General features: G+C 47.8%; 1 protein-coding gene and 1 pseudogene across 2 annotated transcripts in view; both read left to right on the plus strand.

The window, feature by feature from the left end:
• LOC110500114 (carbohydrate sulfotransferase 11) overlaps window positions 1-17,448 on the plus strand; it is a 104,862-nt gene extending 87,414 nt beyond the window's left edge. For both annotated transcript variants that reach the window (XM_021577289.3, XM_021577290.3), the window contains exons 3-4: window positions 14,231-14,460; window positions 15,202-17,448. In XM_021577289.3, coding sequence (XP_021432964.1) covers window positions 14,231-14,460; window positions 15,202-15,826 — 855 coding nt within the window. In that variant the 3' untranslated portion in view covers window positions 15,827-17,448. The remainder of the gene's footprint in view (window positions 1-14,230; window positions 14,461-15,201) is intronic.
• Window positions 2,629-3,416, plus strand: LOC149973007 (zinc-binding protein A33-like; annotated as a pseudogene).
• Window positions 17,449-21,534: the final 4,086 nt, after the last annotated feature.

Below are 21,534 nucleotides of genomic sequence, written 5' to 3' on the forward strand. Positions count from 1 at the left end.
CCCCAGCCTCACTAATGCTCTTCTGGCTGAATGGAAGCAAGTCCCCGCAGCAGTGTTCCAACATCTAGTGGAAAGCCTTCCCAGAAGAGTGGAGGCTGTTATAGCAGCAAAGGGGGGACCAACTCCATATGAGCAGTGTCCACATACTTTTGAGCAGTGTCCACATACTTTTGGTCGTGTAGTGTACGTTGACAGTGGTATTGTGCTGGAAGACAATGAAAAGTAGGTTGAAAAGTGGTGGAGTTGCCATTTAACTAAATTCCAGGAGGATAAAAGCACATGGCAGTATTATAAGGGGGGGAGGACTGCTGCAGGGAGGAAATTCACTGGAAAGATGATGGAGGAGGACGTTTTTAAACTGATGGACCATCGAGTGATGAGGGTGAGAAGGAATGGATTACAGTGGTAAACAAAAAGGGAAACGAGAAGTAAAGTTGCCGGGGAGTCTAGTAAATCCAAGCCTAGTTCTGACTGTTCTTTAGTTAGTGAGGGTTCTTGATCGATCAAGATATCTGGGAGATCTGTTTTGAAGAGAAAATAAGAATACATTTGTTTATTTGGGTTTTTTGTTTGTCCGAGGAGTAGAACGTGCATGCTTTGCCCCTGAAAAAGATATATAATTGTAATGTGTTGTGTGTGGATCTGCGAAGCAGGGCACCTATCATGGGGGTTATCTCTGGAGTGGGGCGAGAAGTGAGAGCAAAGTGTGTAACTGAAGAAATAGAGGCAGTGGTTGGTGCACGCCGACTGACCCGTATGGTGGATGGAGTGAGGAAGCCCAGTGGTTGGTGCACGCCGACTGACCCGTATGGTGGATGGAGTGAGGAAGCCCAGTGGTTGGTGCACGCCGACTGACCCGTATGGTGGATGGAGTGAGGAAGCCCAGTGGTTGGTGCATGCCGACTGACCCGTATGGTGGATGGAGTGAGGAAGCCCAGTGGTTGGTGCACGCCGACTGACCCGTATGGTGGATGGAGTGAGGAAGCCCAGTGGTTGGTGCACGCCGACTGACCCGTATGGTGGATGGAGTCAGGAAGCCCAGTGGTTGGGGCACGCCGACTGACCCGTATGGTGGATGGAGTGAGGAAGCCCAGTGGTTGGTGCACGCCGACTGACCCGTATGGTGGATGGAGTGAGGAAGCCCAGTGGTTGGTGCACGCCGACTGACCCGTATGGTGGATGGAGTGAGGAAGCCCAGTGGTTGGTGCACGCCGACTGACCCGTATGGTGGATGGAGTGAGCAAGCCCAGTGGTTGGTGCACGCCGACTGACCCGTATGGTGGATGGAGTGAGGAAGCCCAGTGGTTGGTGCACGCCGACTGACCCATATGGTGGATGGAGTGAGGAAGCCCAGTGGTTGGTGCACGCCAACTGACCCGTATGGTGGATGGAGTGAGGAAGCCCAGTGGTTGGTGCACGCCGACTGACCCGTATGGTGGATGGAGTGAGGAAGCCCAGTGGTTGGTGCACGCCGACTGACCCGTATGGTGGATGGAGTGAGGAAGCCCAGTGGTTGGTGCACGCCGACTGACCCATATGGTGGATGGAGTGAGCAAGCCCAGTGGTTGGTGCACGCCGACTGACCCGTATGGTGGATGGAGTGAGGAAGCCCAGTGGTTGGTGCACGCCGACTGACCCGTATGGTGGATGGAGTGAGGAAGCCCAGTGGTTGGTGCACGCCGACTGACCCGTATGGTGGATGGAGTGAGGAAGCCCAGTGGTTGGTGCACGCCGACTGACCCGTATGGTGGATGGAGTGAGGAAGCCCAGTGGTTGGTGCACGCCGACTGACCCGTATGGTGGATGGAGTGAGGAAGCCCAGTGGTTGGTGCACGCCGACTGAACCGTATGGTGGATGGAGTGAGGAAGCCCAGTGGTTGGTGCACGCCGACTGACCCGTATGGTGGATGGAGTGAGGAAGCCCAGTGGTTGGTGCACGCCGACTGACCCTTATGGTGGATGGAGTGAGGAAGCCCAGTGGTTGGTGCACGCCGACTGACCCGTATGGTGGATGGAGTGAGGAAGCCCAGTGGTTGGTGCATGCCGACTGACCCGTATGGTGGATGGAGTGAGGAAGCCCAGTGGTTGGTGCATGCCGACTGACCCGTATGGTGGATGGAGTGAGGAAGCCCAGTGGTTGGTGCATGCCGACTGACCCGTATGGTGGATGGAGTGAGGAAGCCCACTCCATCCATTCTTTCGTTCTTTGAAGAAGACTCTCTCCCTTCGTATGTATATTTGAGTTATGCGAGAGATCCTGTTAGATCCTTCGTGCCCAAACCCTTGCATTGTAATGAATGTCAACTATTTGGACGTGTGTCAAGTGTATGTAGATGGCAGGAATATTGTGTGCCAGTTGAGGTGAAATGCTGCAATTGTGGTGGGGATCATACACCCGAATTCATGACCCTGTTAGGATGAAGGAGACTGAGGTGACAAGAATAAAGGCTGTCCAGCATGTCTCCTATCCAGAGGTAGTAAGAAGAGTGGAAGGGAGTAATGTTGAAGAAACCATGGTAGTTAGATTAGAGACATCAGTAAATGTTACTAGCCAATAGGATCCTGACATGTAGCATGTTAAAAAGGTGGATTTTGTATTGTCTATTGCATTGGTTTTCAAACTGCACATCGCAAACAAAGAAGAAATCTTAGAAAATAGGCATCGTTATGAGTGAGGCTGAAAGTTTTTTTGGGACTCAGGAATTTTACAGCATTACAAGGAATCCTGTTAAGAATGTTCCGTCCACACAGGGCCCTGTGGTGTGCAGTGGATGTGACTCTGGACCCTGATACAGCACATCCCTACATCCTGTCTGAGGATGGGAAACAGGTGAGACATGGAGACACACGGACGAATCGTCCGAATACCCCAAAGAGGTTTAATAAAAGTGTAAATGTCTTAGGAATGGAGGGCTTCTCTACAGGGAGATTTTACTATGAGGTGACAGTTAAGGGGAAGACTGAATGGGATTTAGGAGTGGCCAGAGAGTCCGTCAACAGGAAGAGGAAGATCACACTGAGCCCTAAGAATGGATACTGGACTGTGTGGCTGAGAAAATGAAATGTATACAAGGCTCTAGCTGGTCCTGATGTCCCCCTCTCCCTGAGAGAGAAACCCCAGAATGTGGGGGTGTTTGTGGATTATGTGGAGGGTCAGGTCTCCTTTTATAATGTGGAGGCCAGGTCTCTACTCTTTCACTGGCTACACCTTCACTGATAAACTCTATCCATACTTCAGCCCGTCTTAATGATGATGGTAAAAACTCTGCCCCTCTGATCGTTTCTCCTGTCAATCACACAGACTGAGTTTTAATCCGAAAATCTAATTTGCCAGGGGGCGGCATCTAACCTTCTCACTCACACATTCATGTAGAAGTGTTGAGAAACATATTCTATTCTTATTTAAGTGACTCCAAAATGACACAATACATTATTTACCATTTAATAGCTATTTGGCACAAAATAATCTGAAACTCAACCAAAACATACAGCAAATGCATCCAACACATTTGTAGTCCCAAGCTTGAAATAGTCATTGCATGCAATGAATATGGGACCAGATTTAACTTTTTACGACTTTAATACACGTACAGTGCATTCGCAAAGATTTCAGACCCCTTGACCTTTTCCACATTTTGTTACATTACAGACTAATTCTAGAATTGATTAAAAATTTAAAAAATCCATCATCATCCATCAGAACTGCAGATCTTTCTTCCTTGCCGGCTCGGGATTCAAACCGGCAACCTTTTGGTTACTTGCCCAACGCTCTTATCTGCTAGGTTACCTGTCATCATTACCTCCAACTTGGCCCAATTCACATTTCCAATTTCCCACCCTGACATAGGCCTACCAAGCTAGAATGGGCCATGTGTCTCCACCAATAGTAGCTGAATATCCCAAGCAGGGCTATAGCAAATTCCCCAGAGAGGGTCAGGCTCCTTGGGCTATGTGGTGCCACTCAGGTTTGGGTGTCCTTGGCAGAATGGTGTCATGGGGGGGTCCATGTTGTTTAATGAACATCAAGGCAGACACATCCATTGGCCAAAGTTGTCAAGCCTCCGACGGATACAGAGTCAGTTGTACAGCTGAATGCATTCAATTGAAATGTGTCTTCTGCATTTAACCCTCTGATTCAGAGAGGTGCAGGGGACTGCCTTAATCGACATCCATATCTTCGGCGCCAGTGGGTTAACTGCCTTGCTCAGGGGCAGAACGACAGATTTTTACCTTGTCAGCTCAGGGATTCAATCCAGCAACCTTTTGGTTACTGGCCGAAAGCTCTAACCTAGGCTAGTCTATAGTTCTTCATCCTTCTTACAATCGACAGAGAAAAGACGGGGAAGAAGTCACCATTTTCCTCTAGGCTGCTATACATATTTATTTCGTTTGTCATGGAATTTAAGTTGTAATTAAATATACTTTATTTAGAATGGATCAGAATACATTTTTCAGGGAAAGTTTTACCTGCTCTGTGTATTGTCAAATGTAAAAGAGTGAGGGAGCGTCGCTCCTCCGCACTCCAGCTGCACTGCAATGTGGAGAGCCCGAGAGCAGCTCACACACACAGCAGAATCTGACATTGGGAAATGTACAGCTTGCAGCACGCTGACGTGTTTATCCCTGACCAAAGCAGATGCTTTAGTTGCTTCCAAAATACAATTTAGGAGCAGAGCATGAGAAAATTGAAAATGAAATTCAGACAATGCCTTTGCCAGCTGTGCAGTTCCTCGGCTGTGTCGGAAAATAAATTGTTTTCTATTTTCTGCTCTTTTCACCCTTGGTGAATGTCGCAAAACCAGATTGTTGTATCATTGTGTGAGATTAAATGTAATAGACTCAAGGGGCTTCTTAGCTGTGGATTAGGAGAGAATAGGTGAAAACACACACTGACTGACTGACTGAGTGAGTGAGTTGTAGTAGGATGCTAGTTATTGATTTGATGTCAATCAGATTATTCAGTTATGTATTGACCCATACAGTAGGCCATCCATCCAGACATGTGACTGAGCCCGACCTGGTCGATAACATGATCCAGTCTGTAATGTACCAAACTGTTCTTGGGGACCTTCAACGCTACAGGCCTTTTTTTGGTACCCTTCCCCAGATCTGTGTCTCGACACAATCCTGTCTCGGAGCTCCACGGACAATTCCTTCAACCTCATAGCTTGGTTTCTGCTCTGACATGCACTGTTAACTGTGGGACCTTATATAGACAGGTGTGTGCCTTTCCAAATCATGTCCAATACATTGAATTTACCACAGGTGGACTCCAATCAAGTTGTAGAAACATCTCAAGGGTGATCAATGACATTGTTTTAAGCCCAAATGGACGACAGAGACTGACAGTAAATGCAGTGAGAGAGAGAGTGTGTGTGTCAGCCAGCCAAGCAGTTACCCTGCCAACTGCGTTCCTTCTATTCTGGGGCACGGGCACAAAATGGCTGCCTTCACTCACAGGATGTACATTACATCTGCCTTGAGACTGGGGGAGGCAGACTGCCGTCACTGACACACACACACACACACACACACACACACACACACACACACACACACACACGAGATGCATGTCTATGGGTGTAGACAGTGGTGCGGGAGCAGTTTTTGTAAATGACGTCATAATTTACTCAAAGTTTGTACCGACAGACTGATTAGCCTGACATTACAGCATGTGCATAAAATGCATCCTCCAATTGCAACGTTTGCCTATGCCCACTCATATTTACTCAAGAAAATGTTCCTTTTTTAATACCCTCAAACATCCAATTCAGAAGAGGCTACCTAAAGTCAAAATAGGCCACCATCATTGTCAATCGTTAATGATTATTCTTCACGTTTTCACCGGGGAAACGTCGAAACTGCATCTCCAAGTCAGTCATTTGATTGATCTCAATCAGTTTCATGGGAATATGATTTTAGATCTTCTTGAATGAATGTTTGGTGAGAGAATCAGAACAGGTGGTGTCAAACTATTAGCCTTTCTTGTGTTTTGTTTTAATGAAAGCATATATCCTGCGTGGTGATGCGCTCCAAGCATACTTCCAAAATTGTGGCAAAATGGCTTAAGGACAACAAAGTCAAGGTATTGGAGTGGCCATCACAAAGCCCTGACCTCAATCCTATAGAAAATCTGTGGGCAGAACTGAAAAAGCGTGTGCGAGCAAGGAGGGTCAAACGTTTTGGGTAGCCTTCTACAAGCTTCCCACAATAAGTTGGGTGAATTTTGGCCCGTTCCTCCTGACAGAGCTGACTCGGTTACACCAGCTCTGTCAGGAGGAACGGGCCAAAATTCACCCAACTTATTGTGGGAAGCTTGTAGAAGGCTACCCAAAACGTTTGACCCAAGTTAAACAATTTAAAGGCAATGATACCAAATACTAATTGAATGTATGTAAACTTCTGACCCACTGGGAATGTGATGAAAGAAATAATAGCTACTATTATTCTGACATTTCACATTCTTACAATAAAGTGGTGATCCTAACTGAGCTAAGGCAGGGAATTTGTACTAGGATTAAATGTCAGAAATGGTGAAAAACTGAGTTTAAATGTATTTGGCTAAGGTGTATGTAAACTTTCGACTTCAACTGTATCCTATATTTGCTCTAAAACAGAGTGAATCAAGTTGTACTGTATCCATGTAGGCCGCCAGCCTTTAGTCTCTCCCTCCCCTCCTCCCCTCCCCTCTAGTACGCCACCTGTGCCTATAAAGAGTTTGTGTCGTTAGTGTTTGCAACCATCAGCAGAACTGCAGTGGGCTATTTATTATAGCTTTGCTGTGCAGAAGGGGAGCAATCGCATATTTCAACATCATAACAAACCTCAGTAAGACTGTTAAGCCGTGACAGAAAGTCAATTATGAAATGAAACATGGGAAACGCATATATTAATAACTCCTTATTACTCACACATTTCACTAACAAAAGTGCCGTTCCAGGAGAGAACTCTTTCTGTGAATACAAAAACACACAGTCCCTTGGCTCATCACCAAAAGCTAGCTTGACGTGTGGAAATGTGACAGGCTTGACTTGATATTAGCATATTCATACATCTGGGAATAAATGGACTCATGGAGTCAGGGAGGGACATGCTGATTTTTAGCAAACTGGAAATGTTGCTGCAGACACATGCACAGACGGACACTCATGTGGTTGGAGGGTTTTGTGTCAGTTGTACTACTCTGAGAACTACGGACACTATCAGACGGGCTGGCGTTTTTGATTGACAGCTCGCCCTGAGGGAATGGAACAAGAGATGCCGTCGGAGACTGCAGACCTCACGCACACAGACACTCAATCGACCAGGACTTTGTTGTAGCTACAGAAGAAGTGCTGATCTGATACGAGGGTTTGAGAAACCACTCGACGACAGAGAGGGAGAGACCGTCAAAGAGCGATGTGCTCATCCAGATGCCTAGGAGGACTCTTTCTACCACAGGCAGGAGAGGAGTGCTCTGTTGTGTTCATGTGTGCTCATGTACTTACCATTACGCAGACCGAATGCCTGCGCTGTTACTCCAACAGTGTGTTGCTGTAGGTTGAGACTCAGAGACAGACTTGGATAGTGTCTGTTCTCCCGTAGGAACAGCATGGCAGAATCACTTAGGGCCTGTGAGTTCTGACTTCCATCTCTGCTATGGAGAGACACATCTCTGATATCCTTTTCTATCTCTCCATTCTCCCATCATTACCACTACATAAGAGCTTCCCTCGCTCCTCAGATAGGAGAGGAGATGAAACGACAGGAAGTTAACTATCCAACGGGAAGAGGGAGACATGGCAAGATTCTCTCTGTCACTCTGTTAATTATAGTGCTTGTTACCCACTGAGAGAGATGGAGAGATGTTCTTTGGCTTCATGAAGTTCTGCTCAGTGTGATCTAGGGCCTTTATAGCCCTGCGAGGAGCCAAAGTGAACATTCCACGTAACAAGGAGCTAGTATTCACAGTGTCTCTCCCTCCCAGTCAGCTTTGATGTGATGTGGCATGACAATGGAGTAATGGAGATAAGACAAAGAAAAAGAGGGGGAGAAAAAAGATGATGGGGAAGAGGAGGAGGAGGGTGTCAATTTTTTTCCCCCCGACTCGTTCATTATCAAGCATCACTCGTTTGTTCAGTCGCTCGCTCGGGCCTCTCAAACTAATTTGCTGAGAAGTGAAGTTGACATGTCGAGAGATAGAGATGGGAGATGGGAGAGAGATGGGAGACAGATGGGAGACAGATGGGAGGGAGATGGGAGGGAGATGGGAGAGAGATGGGAGGGAGATGTGAGAGAGATGGGAGGGAGATGGGAGGGAGATGGGAGAGAGATGGGAGGGAGATGTGAGAGAGATGGGAGGGAGATGGGAGAGAGATGGGAGAGAGATGGGAGAGAGATGGGAGGGAGATGGGAGGGAGAGAGATGGGCGAGAGATGAGAGATGGGAGAGAGATGGGAGAGAGATGGGAGGGAGATGGGAGAGAGATGGGAGAGAGATGGGAGAGAGATGGGAGGGAGATGTGAGGGAGATGGGAGAGAGATGGGAGGGAGATGGGAGAGAGATGGGAGAGAGATGGGAGAGAGATGGGAGGGAGATGTGAGGGAGATGGGAGAGAGATGGGATGGAGATGGGATGGAGATGGGAGAGAGATGGGAGAGAGATGGGAGAGAGATGGGAGAGAGATGGGAGAGAGATGGGAGGGAGATGGGAAGGAGAGAAATGGGCGAGAGATGAGAGATGGGAGGGAGATGGGAGAGAGATGGGAGAGAGATGGGAGAGAAAGATACAGTAGAAAGACAAAGGGAACTTAGCATGCCTTGTTAAACTAGCTCAGTCCTGTCTCCCTGCTGTGTATGGCTGTAGCTCAGTCCTGTCTCCCTGCTGTGTATGGCTGTAGCTCAGTCCTGTCTCCCTGCTGTGTATGGCTGTAGCTCAGTCCTGTCTCCCTGCTGTGTATGGCTGTAGCTCAGTCCTGTCTCTCTGATGTGTATGGCTGTAGCTCAGTCCTGTCTCCCTGCTGTGTATGGCTGTAGCTCAGTCCTGTCTCCCTGCTGTGTATGGCTGTAGCTCAGTCCTGTCTCTCTGATGTGTATGGCTGTAGCTCAGTCCTGTCTCTCTGATGTGTATGGCTGTAGCTCAGTCCTGTCTCCCTGCTGTGTATGGCTGTAGCTCAGTCCTGTCTCCCTGCTGTGTATGGCTGTAGCTCAGTCCTGTCTCCCTGCTGTGTATGGCTGTAGCTCAGTCCTGTCTCTCTGATGTGTATGGCTGTAGCTCAGTCCTGTCTCCCTGATGTGTATGGGTAAAGCTCAGTCCTGTCTCTCTGATGTGTATGGGTAAAGCTCAGTCCTGTCTCCCTGCTGTGTATGGCTGTACTTCAGTCCTGTCTCTCTGATGTGTATGGCTGTAGCTCAGTCCTGTCTCTCTGATGTGTATGGCTGTAGCTCAGTCCTGTCTCCCTGCTGTGTATGGCTGTAGCTCAGTCCTGTCTCTCTGATTTGTATGGCTGTAGCTCAGTCCTGTCTCTCTGATGTGTATGGCTGTTGCTCAGTCCTGTCTCCCTGATGTGTATGTCTGTAGCTCAGTCCTGTCTCTCTGATGTGTATGGCTGTAGCTCAGTCCTGTCTCTGGGATGTGTATGGCTGTAGCTCAGTCCTGTCTCTGTGATGTGTATGGCTGTAGTTCAGTCCTGTCTCTCTGCTGTGTATGGCTGTAGCTCAGTCCTGTCTCTCTGCTGTGTATGGCTGTAGCTCAGTCCTGTCTCCCTGCTGTGTATGGCTGTAGCTCAGTCCTGTCTCTCTGATGTGTATGGCTGTAGCTCAGTCCTGCCTCCCTGCTGTGTATGGCTGTAGCTCAGTCCTGTCTCTCTGCTGTGTATGGCTGTAGTTCAGTCCTGTCTCTCTGATGTGTATGGCTGTAGTTCAGTCCTGTCTCTCTGCTGTGTATGGCTGTAGTTCAGTCCTGTCTCTCTGCTGTGTATGGCTGTAGCTCAGTCCTGTCTCTCTGATGTGTATGGCTGTAGTTCAGTCCTGTCTCTCTGCTGTGTATGGGTAAAGATCAGTCCTGTCTCTCTGATGTGTATGGCTGTAGCTCAGTCCTGTCTCTCTGCTGTGTATGGGTAAAGCTCAGTCCTGTCTCTCTGATGTGTATGGCTGTAGCTCAGTCCTGTATCTCTGATGTGTATGGCTGTAGCTCAGTCCTGTCTCTCTGATGTGTATGGCTGTAGCTCAGTCCTGTCTCTCTGATGTGTATGGCTGTAGCTCAGTCCTGTCTCTCTGCTGTGTATGGCTGTAGCTCAGTCCTGTCTCCCTGCTGTGTATGGCTGTAGCTCAGTCCTGTCTCCCTGCTGTGTATGGCTGTAGCTCAGTCCTGTCTCTCTGATGTGTATGGCTGTAGCTCAGTCCTGTCTCCCTGATGTGTATGGGTAAAGCTCAGTCCTGTCTCTCTGATGTGTATGGGTAAAGCTCAGTCCTGTCTCCCTGCTGTGTATGGCTGTACTTCAGTCCTGTCTCTCTGATGTGTATGGCTGTAGCTCAGTCCTGTCTCTCTGATGTGTATGGCTGTAGCTCAGTCCTGTCTCCCTGCTGTGTATGGCTGTAGCTCAGTCCTGTCTCTCTGATGTGTATGGCTGTAGCTCAGTCCTGTCTCTCTGCTGTGTATGGCTGTAGCTCAGTCCTGTCTCCCTGATGTGTATGTCTGTAGCTCAGTCCTGTCTCTCTGATGTGTATGGCTGTAGCTCAGTCCTGTCTCTGGGATGTGTATGGCTGTAGCTCAGTCCTGTCTCTGTGATGTGTATGGCTGTAGTTCAGTCCTGTCTCTCTGCTGTGTATGGCTGTAGCTCAGTCCTGTCTCCCTGCTGTGTATGGCTGTAGCTCAGTCCTGTCTCTCTGATGTGTATGGCTGTAGCTCAGTCCTGTCTCTCTGCTGTGTATGGCTGTAGTTCAGTCCTGTCTCTCTGATGTTTATGGCTGTAGTTCAGTCCTGTCTCTCTGCTGTGTATGGCTGTAGCTCAGTCCTGTCTCTCTGATGTGTATGGCTGTAGTTCAGTCCTGTCTCTCTGCTGTGTATGGCTGTAGCTCAGTCCTGTCTCTCTGATGTGTATGGGTAAAGATCAGTCCTGTCTCTCTGATGTGTATGGCTGTAGTTCAGTCCTGTCTCTCTGCTGTGTATGGCTGTAGCTCAGTCCTGTCTCCCTGATGTGTATGTCTGTAGCTCAGTCCTGTCTCTCTGATGTGTATGGCTGTAGCTCAGTCCTGTCTCTGGGATGTGTATGGCTGTAGCTCAGTCCTGTCTCTGTGATGTGTATGGCTGTAGTTCAGTCCTGTCTCTCTGCTGTGTATGGCTGTAGCTCAGTCCTGTCTCCCTGCTGTGTATGGCTGTAGCTCAGTCCTGTCTCCCTGCTGTGTATGGCTGTAGCTCAGTCCTGTCTCTCTGCTGTGTATGGCTGTAGTTCAGTCCTGTCTCTCTGATGTGTATGGCTGTAGTTCAGTCCTGTCTCTCTGCTGTGTATGGCTGTAGTTCAGTCCTGTCTCTCTGCTGTGTATGGCTGTAGCTCAGTCCTGTCTCTCTGATGTGTATGGGTAAAGATCAGTCCTGTCTCTCTGATGTGTATGGCTGTAGTTCAGTCCTGTCTCTCTGCTGTGTATGGCTGTAGCTCAGTCCTGTCTCTCTGCTGCGTATGGCTGTAGCTCAGTCCTGTCTCCCTGATGTGTATGTCTGTAGCTCAATCCTTTCTCTCTGATGTGTATGGCTGTAGCTCAGTCCTGTCTCTGGGATGTGTATGGCTGTAGCTCAGTCCTGTCTCTGTGATGTGTATGGCTGTAGTTCAGTCCTGTCTCTCTGCTGTGTATGGCTGTAGCTCAGTCCTGTCTCCCTGCTGTGTATGGCTGTAGCTCAGTCCTGTCTCCCTGCTGTGTATGGCTGTAGCTCAGTCCTGTCTCTCTGATGTGTATGGCTGTAGCTCAGTCCTGTCTCTCTGCTGTGTATGGCTGTAGCTCAGTCCTGTCTCCCTGATGTGTATGTCTGTAGCTCAGTCCTGTCTCTCTGATGTGTATGGCTGTAGCTCAGTCCTGTCTCTCTGCTGTGTATGGCTGTAGCTCAGTCCTGTCTCCCTGATGTGTATGTCTGTAGCTCAGTCCTGTCTCTCTGCTGTGTATGGCTGTAGCTCAGTCCTGTCTCTCTGATGTGTATGGGTAAAGCTCAGTCCTGTCTCTCTGCTGTGTATGGCTGTAGCTCAGTCCTGTCTCTCTGATGTGTATGGCTGTAGTTCAGTCCTGTCTCTCTGCTGTGTATGGCTGTAGCTCAGTCCTGTCTCTCTGATGTGTATGGGTAAAGCTCAGTCCTGTCTCTCTGATGTGTATGGCTGTAGTTCAGTCCTGTCTCTCTGCTGTGTATGGGTAAAGCTCAGTCCTGTCTCTCTGATGTGTATGGCTGTAGCTCAGTCCTGTCTCTCTGATGTGTATGGCTGTAGCTCAGTCCTGTCTCTCTGATGTGTATGGGTAAAGCTCAGTCCTGTCTCTCTGATGTGTATGGCTGTAGCTCAGTCCTGTCTCTCTGATGTGTATGGGTAAAGCTCAGTCCTGTCTCTCTGCTGTGTATGGCTGTAGCTCAGTCCTGTCTCTCTGATGTGTATGGCTGTAGCTCAGTCCTGTCTCTCTGATGTGTATGGCTGTAGCTCAGTCCTGTCTCTCTGATGTGTATGGCTGTAGCTCAGTCCTGTCTCTCTGATGTGTATGGCTGTAGCTCAGTCCTGTCTCTCTGATGTGTATGGGTAAAGCTCAGTCCTGTCTCTCTGCTGTGTATGGCTGTAGCTCTGTCCTGTCTCTCTGATGTGTATGGCTGTAGCTCAGTCCTGTCTCTCTGATGTGTATGGCTGTAGCTCAGTCCTGTCTCTCTGATGTGTATGGCTGTAGCTCAGTCCTGTCTCTCTGATGTGTATGGCTGTAGCTCAGTCCTGTCTCTCTGATGTGTATGGCTGTAGCTCAGTCCTGTCTCTCTGATGTGTATGGCTGTAGCTCAGTCCTGTATTTCTGATGTGTATGGCTGTAGCTCAGTCCTGTCTCTCTGATGTGTATGGCTGTAGCTCAGTCCTGTCTCTCTGATGTGTATGGCTGTAGCTCAGTCCTGTCTCTCTGATGTGTATGGGTAAAGCTCAGTCCTGTCTCGCTGATGTGTATGGCTGTAGCTCAGTCCAGTCCAGTACCACAGTACAGTACCTGTTCATACCTGTGTTTAGGACAGGAACTCAGATAAAGACATAGAGTGCGTCTGAAATATCACCCTATTTCCTATAGTGCACTACTTTGGGGCCCAGGGCCTGGTCAAAAGTAGTGCGCTATATAGGGATTATGATGCAATTTTTAGATGCACAAAGACTTCACCCGTGGGACCATAACAGCAGGAGTAGTAATATCTCAGTGTTGATGTTTCAGTGACTCATGACCATCAGTCTCTGATGACCTCTTAAAGGGAATGGGTTTTACTTAAAGGGTAATGGACTGTGACGTGAAGCATAACAATCATAACCCCACAGCATCTGCTCTTTGAGCTTTATGTTCGATCATATCCACATTATCTCTCCAATGGCTAATTGATCTTAACTGGCAGAACCTGTCTCACAGTTATATTTAGGTGTACAAAGCATGATTTGTTCACGTTTACTTAATGCCATATACTGTATATACGTGTCATTTGATAAATGGTTAATGGAGGGGTTCAAGTACTAACACAAGGCTTTTAGTTTGGTTAAGTGCTGAGAGCACAGAGGTGGTCCCAGACATGAGTTATTTTATCAACCCTCCTCAAAGGCCTAGCCCTATTCTCTACTCTCTGGTATGGCATACAGCTGTGGCACTGACTGGCTGTCGTGCTGTGTGTGCACGTGCGTGTGTCTGAGAATGTGGAGCAACACAGGACACGATCTGATCGATTTAGAGTCCCCGGGGAAACAAGGGAATTCCCTGAAAGGGTTATTCAGGGTACAGAGCAAAAATAATCACCAGCTCTAAGAAAACATTCCTGCTCTTTAGATCAAGAACAGCCCTCCCTCACTTCCTCCTCTCCCCTTTCCATGATTCCCTCCCTTCTTCCCCCATCCTTCTTTCTTTACACTGAAATGTGTGGATCAAGTGAGCTACTGTTGAATGAAATGGGAACTATGCATATTGTATTAGTCAGCTCCCCATAGATCATCATTGGTATTCCAGAAGATGAATATATCTCTCTTCTTCTTCTTCTTCTCTCTCTCCCCCAGTCGGAGTTCTCCAGTGCCGCCATCCTCCACCAGGGGAGGAGAGACCAGGTAGCAGAGTCATGTCGGGCCCAGAGTGCATCCAGCCGCAAGCGCCGGGTCCTGACCCCCGGTGACCTCAAACACCTGGTGGTGGATGAGGAGCATGAGCTCATCTACTGCTATGTCCCCAAGGTGGCCTGTACCAACTGGAAACGCGTCATGATGGTCCTCACGGGACACGGCAAGTACAGGTCAGTAGCACAGGAAACTACTATTGAGATTTGACATAACATGCAAGACACATTTTCCGAAAGGAACACAATAAATAAACGATTAAAGATGTAAAAATAAAAGCTGAAAAGTGGATCAAGTTTTATTTTATAATACTAGTACTGATACGACTACGCTGTCACATAACATCCTAATATTGAGTTGCATCTCCCCCTTCTGCCCTCAGAACAGTTCACTGGGACATGGACTCTACAAGGTGTTGAAAGTGTTCCACAGGGATGCTGGCCCATGTTGACTCCAATGCTTCCCACAGTTGTGTCAAGTTGACTGGATGTCCTTTGGGTGGTGGACCATTCTTGATACACAAGGGAAACTGTTGAGCGTGAAAAACCCAGCAGCGTTGCAGTTCTTGACACAAACCGGTGCACCTGGCACCTACTACCATACCCCGTTCAAAGGCACTTAAATATGTTGTCATGCCCATTCACCCTCTGCATGACAAACAGACACAATCCATGTCTCAATTGTCTCAAGGCTTAAAAATCCTTCTTTAACAAGGGACATCAATGAGGGATCATAGATTTCACCTGGATTCACCTGGTCAGTCTGTCATAGAAAAAGCAGGTGTTCCTAATGTTTTCCATACTCAGTGTTTATAACTGCTGTTTCCATGACTACCTCTCTTACTACACTAGATACTCTTCATTGTTTGTGTTGTTTTTAATTCTGTTCCTCATGGTCTTTATTTCTCTCCATCCCAGTGACCCAATGGAGATCCCTTCCAACGAGGCCCACGTCCCGTCCAACCTGAAATATCTGAACCAGTACAGCATTGCTGAGATCAACCACCGCCTCAAGAGCTACCTCAAGTTCCTGTTTGTCCGGGAGCCCTTCGAGAGGCTCGTCTCCGCTTACCGCAACAAGTTCACCCTCAAGTACAACTCCTCCTTCCACCGCCGCTTCGGCACCAAGATCGTCCGCCGCTACCGCAAGGACGCCACGCAGGAGGCGCTGCTCAACGGCGCCGACGTCAAGTTCCGGGAGTTCGCAGAGTATCTTGTCGACCCGGCCACGCAACGCGACGGCCCGCTCAACGAGCACTGGCAGACGGTGTACCAGCTGTGCCACCCCTGTCACATCCACTATGACCTGGTGGGCAAGTACGAAACCCTGGAGGAAGACGCCAAGTACGTTCTGCGGCTGGCGGGGGTGGGCGAGTCGCTGCGCTTCCCGACCTACGCCAAGTCCACCCGCACCACAGACAGCATGACGGCCCAGTTCTTCAGCAACATCAGCTCCCAGCAGCACAGCCAGCTCTTCCAGCTGTATAAACTGGACTTCCTCATGTTCAACTACTCCACGCCAAGCTATCTGCGACTGGACTAACGACTAGAGGACCAGGACTTGACTAGCCAGTTGGGACTCTGGGCACGATCCACTTTTAATAAGAGAAGAAAAAAATAACTGAGAGAGAGGAGAATGGATATTTTTGCGAAAGCTTTATTCAAAAACTGTCGTCACTGTTTCTGGGGGTGAACAGGAAGGGCTGAGGTGAATGGGAGGGATAGAGATTGAGGAAAGGTGCTGGATCCGATTTGATGTGAAAGAGTCTTTGTTATCCAATCAGCATTGTCCTGAAGGTAATAAAGGAGGAAGGGGAGATCCTATACCATGAGAATGCAGGGTTCGGGTGGAGCTGATGTCAGAGGATTTCTAAGAGGGGAAATAGAAGAGAGAAGCAGGGCTCTTGGAGAGTGGTCAATGTGTGTTCTGTATGTAAATGAGTTGGGACTCTTGACCAATTAGGCTGCTTTGGATTTTGCACAGCAAATGGTGACCTCGCATGCACGCGCCCTGGCCCCAAAGCATCATGGGAGCTGAGCTTATTTTATAATGAACAATAACGAAACTCCGTCAAATTGTAAAACACGTCCATGTCCTTCAGTGTGCTGTATCCTGGGTGTGTTTGATAGCACCCACCAATTATACATTTGATAAGTATACTGGCTCTTGGCTCCACCTCAAGCCCTCCTCATTATAGCTGTCTATTGACTCTAAAGACCTCTAGAACCATCAGGTGTAAACAGTGGAGGTACAATTTACAGCCAACCGCTCTAAAGTAGTAGCTATGCTGTCAAGATCGCCATCGTCATAGGTGAAAAGAACTCCTGAGGTTTGCCAGGTGAGGCCTCAGACTCCCACAGCAGGATGTGAAACGGCGGCCTTTTTAGAAAGATGCTGAGCACCCTCAAGGCTTTAAGCCACAGGAAGTGGTCAGAAGGAGAAAAGAAGTGCCGTTGTGAATGGGTTTACCGGATGTGATTGACAGGTGTTAGGGGCCTCCCACTGACCCAGAGAGGAACTGAAGAAGAGATGGCTCGTGTGGCTGTGAAAGGGTTTAAGGGACAGGATCTCATAACCCCGCCCACGCCACGCCCTTAAAACAGGGAGGGCCATAACCCCGCCCACGGGCAATAACCCCCTCCCTCTGCTTCGACGACCAATCATGTATTTTAGTAAATTAAGTCTTTTTTTTTTATGTCTTCGTTTTATTGTCATGAAAACATTGCTGCGAGCAGCAATAAAAAAATATTATTTAAACTGCTTTTACTGCCGGGGGGTGGGTGAGTGGGCGGGTGGGGGGGAAGATTTTAATATTTGTTTTCTTGGCAGATGAACGTTTCAGTAGATTTTTAAAGATAACATTGTTTTTATGAGTTTTGTTTCTCATGTTTTTTTGTCCTGAGTTGCCTCCGGTACACTGTTAATGATAACATTTTAATTTTCTTCCTTTTTTACCAAGGGTGTACAATGTAGTGAAGTCTGTGGCTTTGGTTTCTCTGTGCGTGAGAGCTGGGACTTCCCATGGGATTTAGAGTTATTCCCTCTCTCCCCCTTAGTCAACTGAGTCTGGTGCCAAAGGGTTGGAACACTGCCAATGGCAGAAATGGACTGAGTCAACTCAACTCTTATCAGTACTTTTCGCTACATCCAATAATTTACAAAAATGAAAACATGAACTACAGCATGAGAAAAGTATTCCACATACATATCTACATCGGTAGGCTACTGCTCAGAATCAGAAACAAGAGCAGGGGTTGCCTTGATAATGATCGATAATGGAACCGTCTACCTTTGAGTCTGGCGGTGAAAGTCAGGTCTGTGTTCGCCCTCAGGTGAAAGTGCGGTGTCTAATCATTACTCTGTGTAGTCTATGGGATCGCAGAGAGTCGTATACACAGTGTGGTGTCTAATCATTACTCTGTGTAGTCTATGGGATCGCAGAGAGTCGTATACACAGTGCGGTGTCTAATCATTACTCTGTGTAGTCTATGGGATCGCAGAGAGTCGTATACACAGTGCAGTGTCTAATCATTACTCTGTGTAGTCTATGGGATCGCAGAGTCGTATACACAGTGCAGGAGTGGGCAACGGAGGGTGAGAGAAGACAACTTAAGTAGCCAAGCTGGGAGGGAGGGAGTCCGCTTTATTCTTTACACCCCTTTGTCATTCTTCCTCCACTCAGACTTCAAAGAGAGAGGGACGTTTATGGGGAAAGTTGTGTATTTTTATATTGCTAGGTCTGAGCAGAAGTAACAGCTGCACAGAAATGATTCACTTCTATATTCATCTGTCCCTCTGACTGTTAGTTTAGACAGGCGGGGTGACTAATGACAAGCTCACCTCATTCTGTCATAGCTTCTAAAATATTGGTGTCAGTTGTGTATGCTTGCATGTGTGTGTCGTTATAATTAGCAACTGGTTTGGAGGAACAAGGTCCTCCACATCTGGCTCTGATAAAGAGGAAGGCTGCTGGTTTGGAGGAACAAGGCCCTCCACATCTGGCTCTGATAAAGAGGAAGGCTACTGGTTTGGCCTACATCTCCGACTCCATCCACTTACAGAAACAATGGGAGCATTCTGAGCTCTCCCTTTCTCTCTCTCTCACACACACACACACACACACACACACACACACACACACACACACACACACACACACACACACACACACACACACACACACACACAGAGATATTGATGCCACGCAGCCCCTTACTCAGCAGCTGTACTCTAGTGTGTGTTGGTAAGTGAGGTACGGAGGGAGAGGGGGGTTTGGTTGGGTATGGACACATTTAAAACACCACACACTCAGCTTATCTCTAACTGCCTATTTAGCCTCCAAAATGAGACACTTTACCCAAAGGCTTTATGGAGAAACTGTTATGGAGTCCTCTCCTGTGCTCTCCTCTTGACTCCAACCTCTCCCAAAACAGCCCCATATAAAAACAGAAGTGGGTTTTTGGACAGTGTCAGTGATCCCTACCCTCGCAACAGGAAAAGGACTGGCTTCTTATACAAACAGAGCTGTTAAAATCCCACAGAGGCCCAGCCTAACGACCCCTGTGGAAATACTGACCTGATTCAAACATGTTTTATTCTCCACTCTTATTCCATATCCTAGCTCACTCTACCTATAAATCCACCTGAATCCAATTCTGACATGTCCATTTAGTGTTCTTGTGCTGTATAAGTATTTATTGACGAGTGTACGGGTATATTTATGTTGTTGGAGAACGACGTCTATTGTTGGACTGAATTACATATTTACTGGGTTGCTAAATGCAGAAGCACAGGAAGTGCACACTCCTCTGCACATACGTAAACATATCCACTCTGGGGCCGGGGGTTTCTAGCCAGAGATAAGCATGGATGTGGCAGTTATCTGTCAGTGTTTTTTTTGTGAATAGTTTATCTTTCTGAGATATTCTTATTCAATCAGTATCTGTGCAACAGTAAAAACATCCCCATAATGCCCATGGAACTTCCTTTGTGTTACACATAAAAGGGTCCCCATGATGTTTCCTGCTGTCACAAATTAGCCCTTTGGTACCAACTCTCAGACCATGAGGCTTTTCAGAAATGTTCAAAATATTGCCAACTGTTGAAATCTCTGGAAGGTGGTTAGAGAAGATCTCCCACTCAACTGCACAGAAACCAAAGCCTGGAATGGTAATAGAGCTCTTTTATTTTCTTTTTCCCTGTCTTAATTATGTCTTTCTATGTTGTTCTGTTGTATTCCTCTGTCAGCAACACTCCACAGCAGGTTCCACACTTTTCATTGACCTCACAGAAATATAACATATAGATAGAACACAGTTTATGATTATGTCCAATCCATTCTATGTTTGCCTCCTGCATAGCCTACAGTACATGACCACAGGGCACTTCGGTCACCACAGACAGTACCTTTTATACGGTCACCACAGACAGTACCTTAAAGGGTCACCACAGACAGAGTCAATGGGTGCTGAAATGATCTGTGCCTTTTCATTCCTCTCATTGGAGCACATTACTGTCATCTGATTGGTCAGTACACACACACACACACACACACACACACACACACTTCAATTATCAGATTCAAGTTGAAAAACAGCATCCCAATCCCAAACACTAACACAGTCATATCACCTGTAGAGAGACTCATGTGACCACATCAAGAGGCTATGCAAATAGAGGGTTTTTGAAACGCTTGCTCTGCTCAGATCTGCCCTCTTCTCCTAAGCCCTCTTCTCCTAAGCCCTCTTCTCCTAAGCCCTCTTCTCCTAAGCCCTCTTCTCCTAAGCCCTCTTCTCCTAAGCCCTCTTCTCCTAAGCCCTCTTCTCCTAAGCCCTCCTAAGCCCTCTTCTCCTAAGCCCTCCTAAGCCCTCTTCTCCTAAGCCCTCTTCTCCTAAGCCCTCTTCTCCTAAGCCCTCTTCTCCTAAGCCCTCTTCTCCTAAGCCCTCTTCTCCTAAGCCCTCTTCTCCTAAGCCCTCCTAAGCCCTCTTCTCCTAAGCCCTCCTAAGCCCTCTTCTCCTAAGCCCTCTTCTCCTAAGCCCTCTTCTCCTAAGCCCTCTTCTCCTAAGACCTCTTCTCCTGAGCCCTCTTCTCCTAAGCCCTCTTCTCCTAAGCCCTCTTCTCCTAAGCCCTCTTCTCCTAAGCCAGATACTGGATGGTTTTCTGTGGCTCTGTGTTGCTCAGAGGTTGTACGTACACCCTTCAAAACCACACCTCAACCCTCAGATCTCTGTGTGCTGGTTTCAGTGTTCTCATCCGTTGCCAAATAGTGAGTGTGTTGAGCTGTGTTCACTTAAACCAATGTTGTTGAGAGTCTAGGCCGGCTCCTCTGCTGTCAGATGCCATGTCATCAGCCAGTGTGTGTGTCGGAGAGGTCACAATGTGCTGTACCAACGAGTGTGTATCTGAGCTGTGTGTGTGTGTATTGGAAAGGTCGCTCTGTACTGTACCTGCGAGTAACTTAAGAGTAACTCGAGGAACTCACTCAAACAGGCTACGTTGCATTTATTTATTCATTCCCCAACGACTACTCATAACATTCCTCCTGGCGGTCTCCATGGCAACACACCTGGACTTTTCTCACGGGGCAGACTGTCGGTTCATCATCAAGGCCCTCTCACCAGAAACATGAATAATTGAATATATCGACTGCAGGTAGTGGGAGAGGAGTTGTGATTCCCCAGCAGTGTTCCATGGTTCATTCTGTCTGATGTTTTGACAATAAAATGCCTCAAACAAACCCAGATGCCCCGGACAAATGTGTTTTTTCCACTGTCTGCCTACAAGCAAGTGTGTGAACACAGACACAACAAACACACAACATTCTATATATCAAAACGCTAATCACGCATACATATTTGTCACATTATCACTCGCTGCCCAGTGGTTCCATGGGTATTCTCTGGTTGGCATGGATATTGTCTCGTCAACCCATGGGCACCCCATGCCACCTGATGATTCCAAGCTTGGCGTTCCAAAACATGCCATCTGTTTTGTTTGTGAAAAGCCTGCACATGCCGGTCTGCCAAAACAATTTCCCGCGTTTCCATGGTTACTGAGACATTCTTGTGCTCCATGAAGAATATTCATGTGGTATGTATAACGTACACGCTGTCACGTGTGGTCCACATTGGTAGCTGCTGCTATCTGCGGAGGAACTGAAGTGGAGACGAAAACAAAAGCTCAATCTCCTGTACGAAGAGAATGACCATACATGTGAAGCAGATGGTGGTCCGATGGTAAGTCGCTGACTC

The sequence above is a fragment of the Oncorhynchus mykiss genome, chromosome 21 (genome assembly GCF_057628025.1).
Source record: "Oncorhynchus mykiss isolate SJ-2025 chromosome 21, ASM5762802v1, whole genome shotgun sequence".
NCBI lineage: Eukaryota > Metazoa > Chordata > Actinopteri > Salmoniformes > Salmonidae > Oncorhynchus > Oncorhynchus mykiss.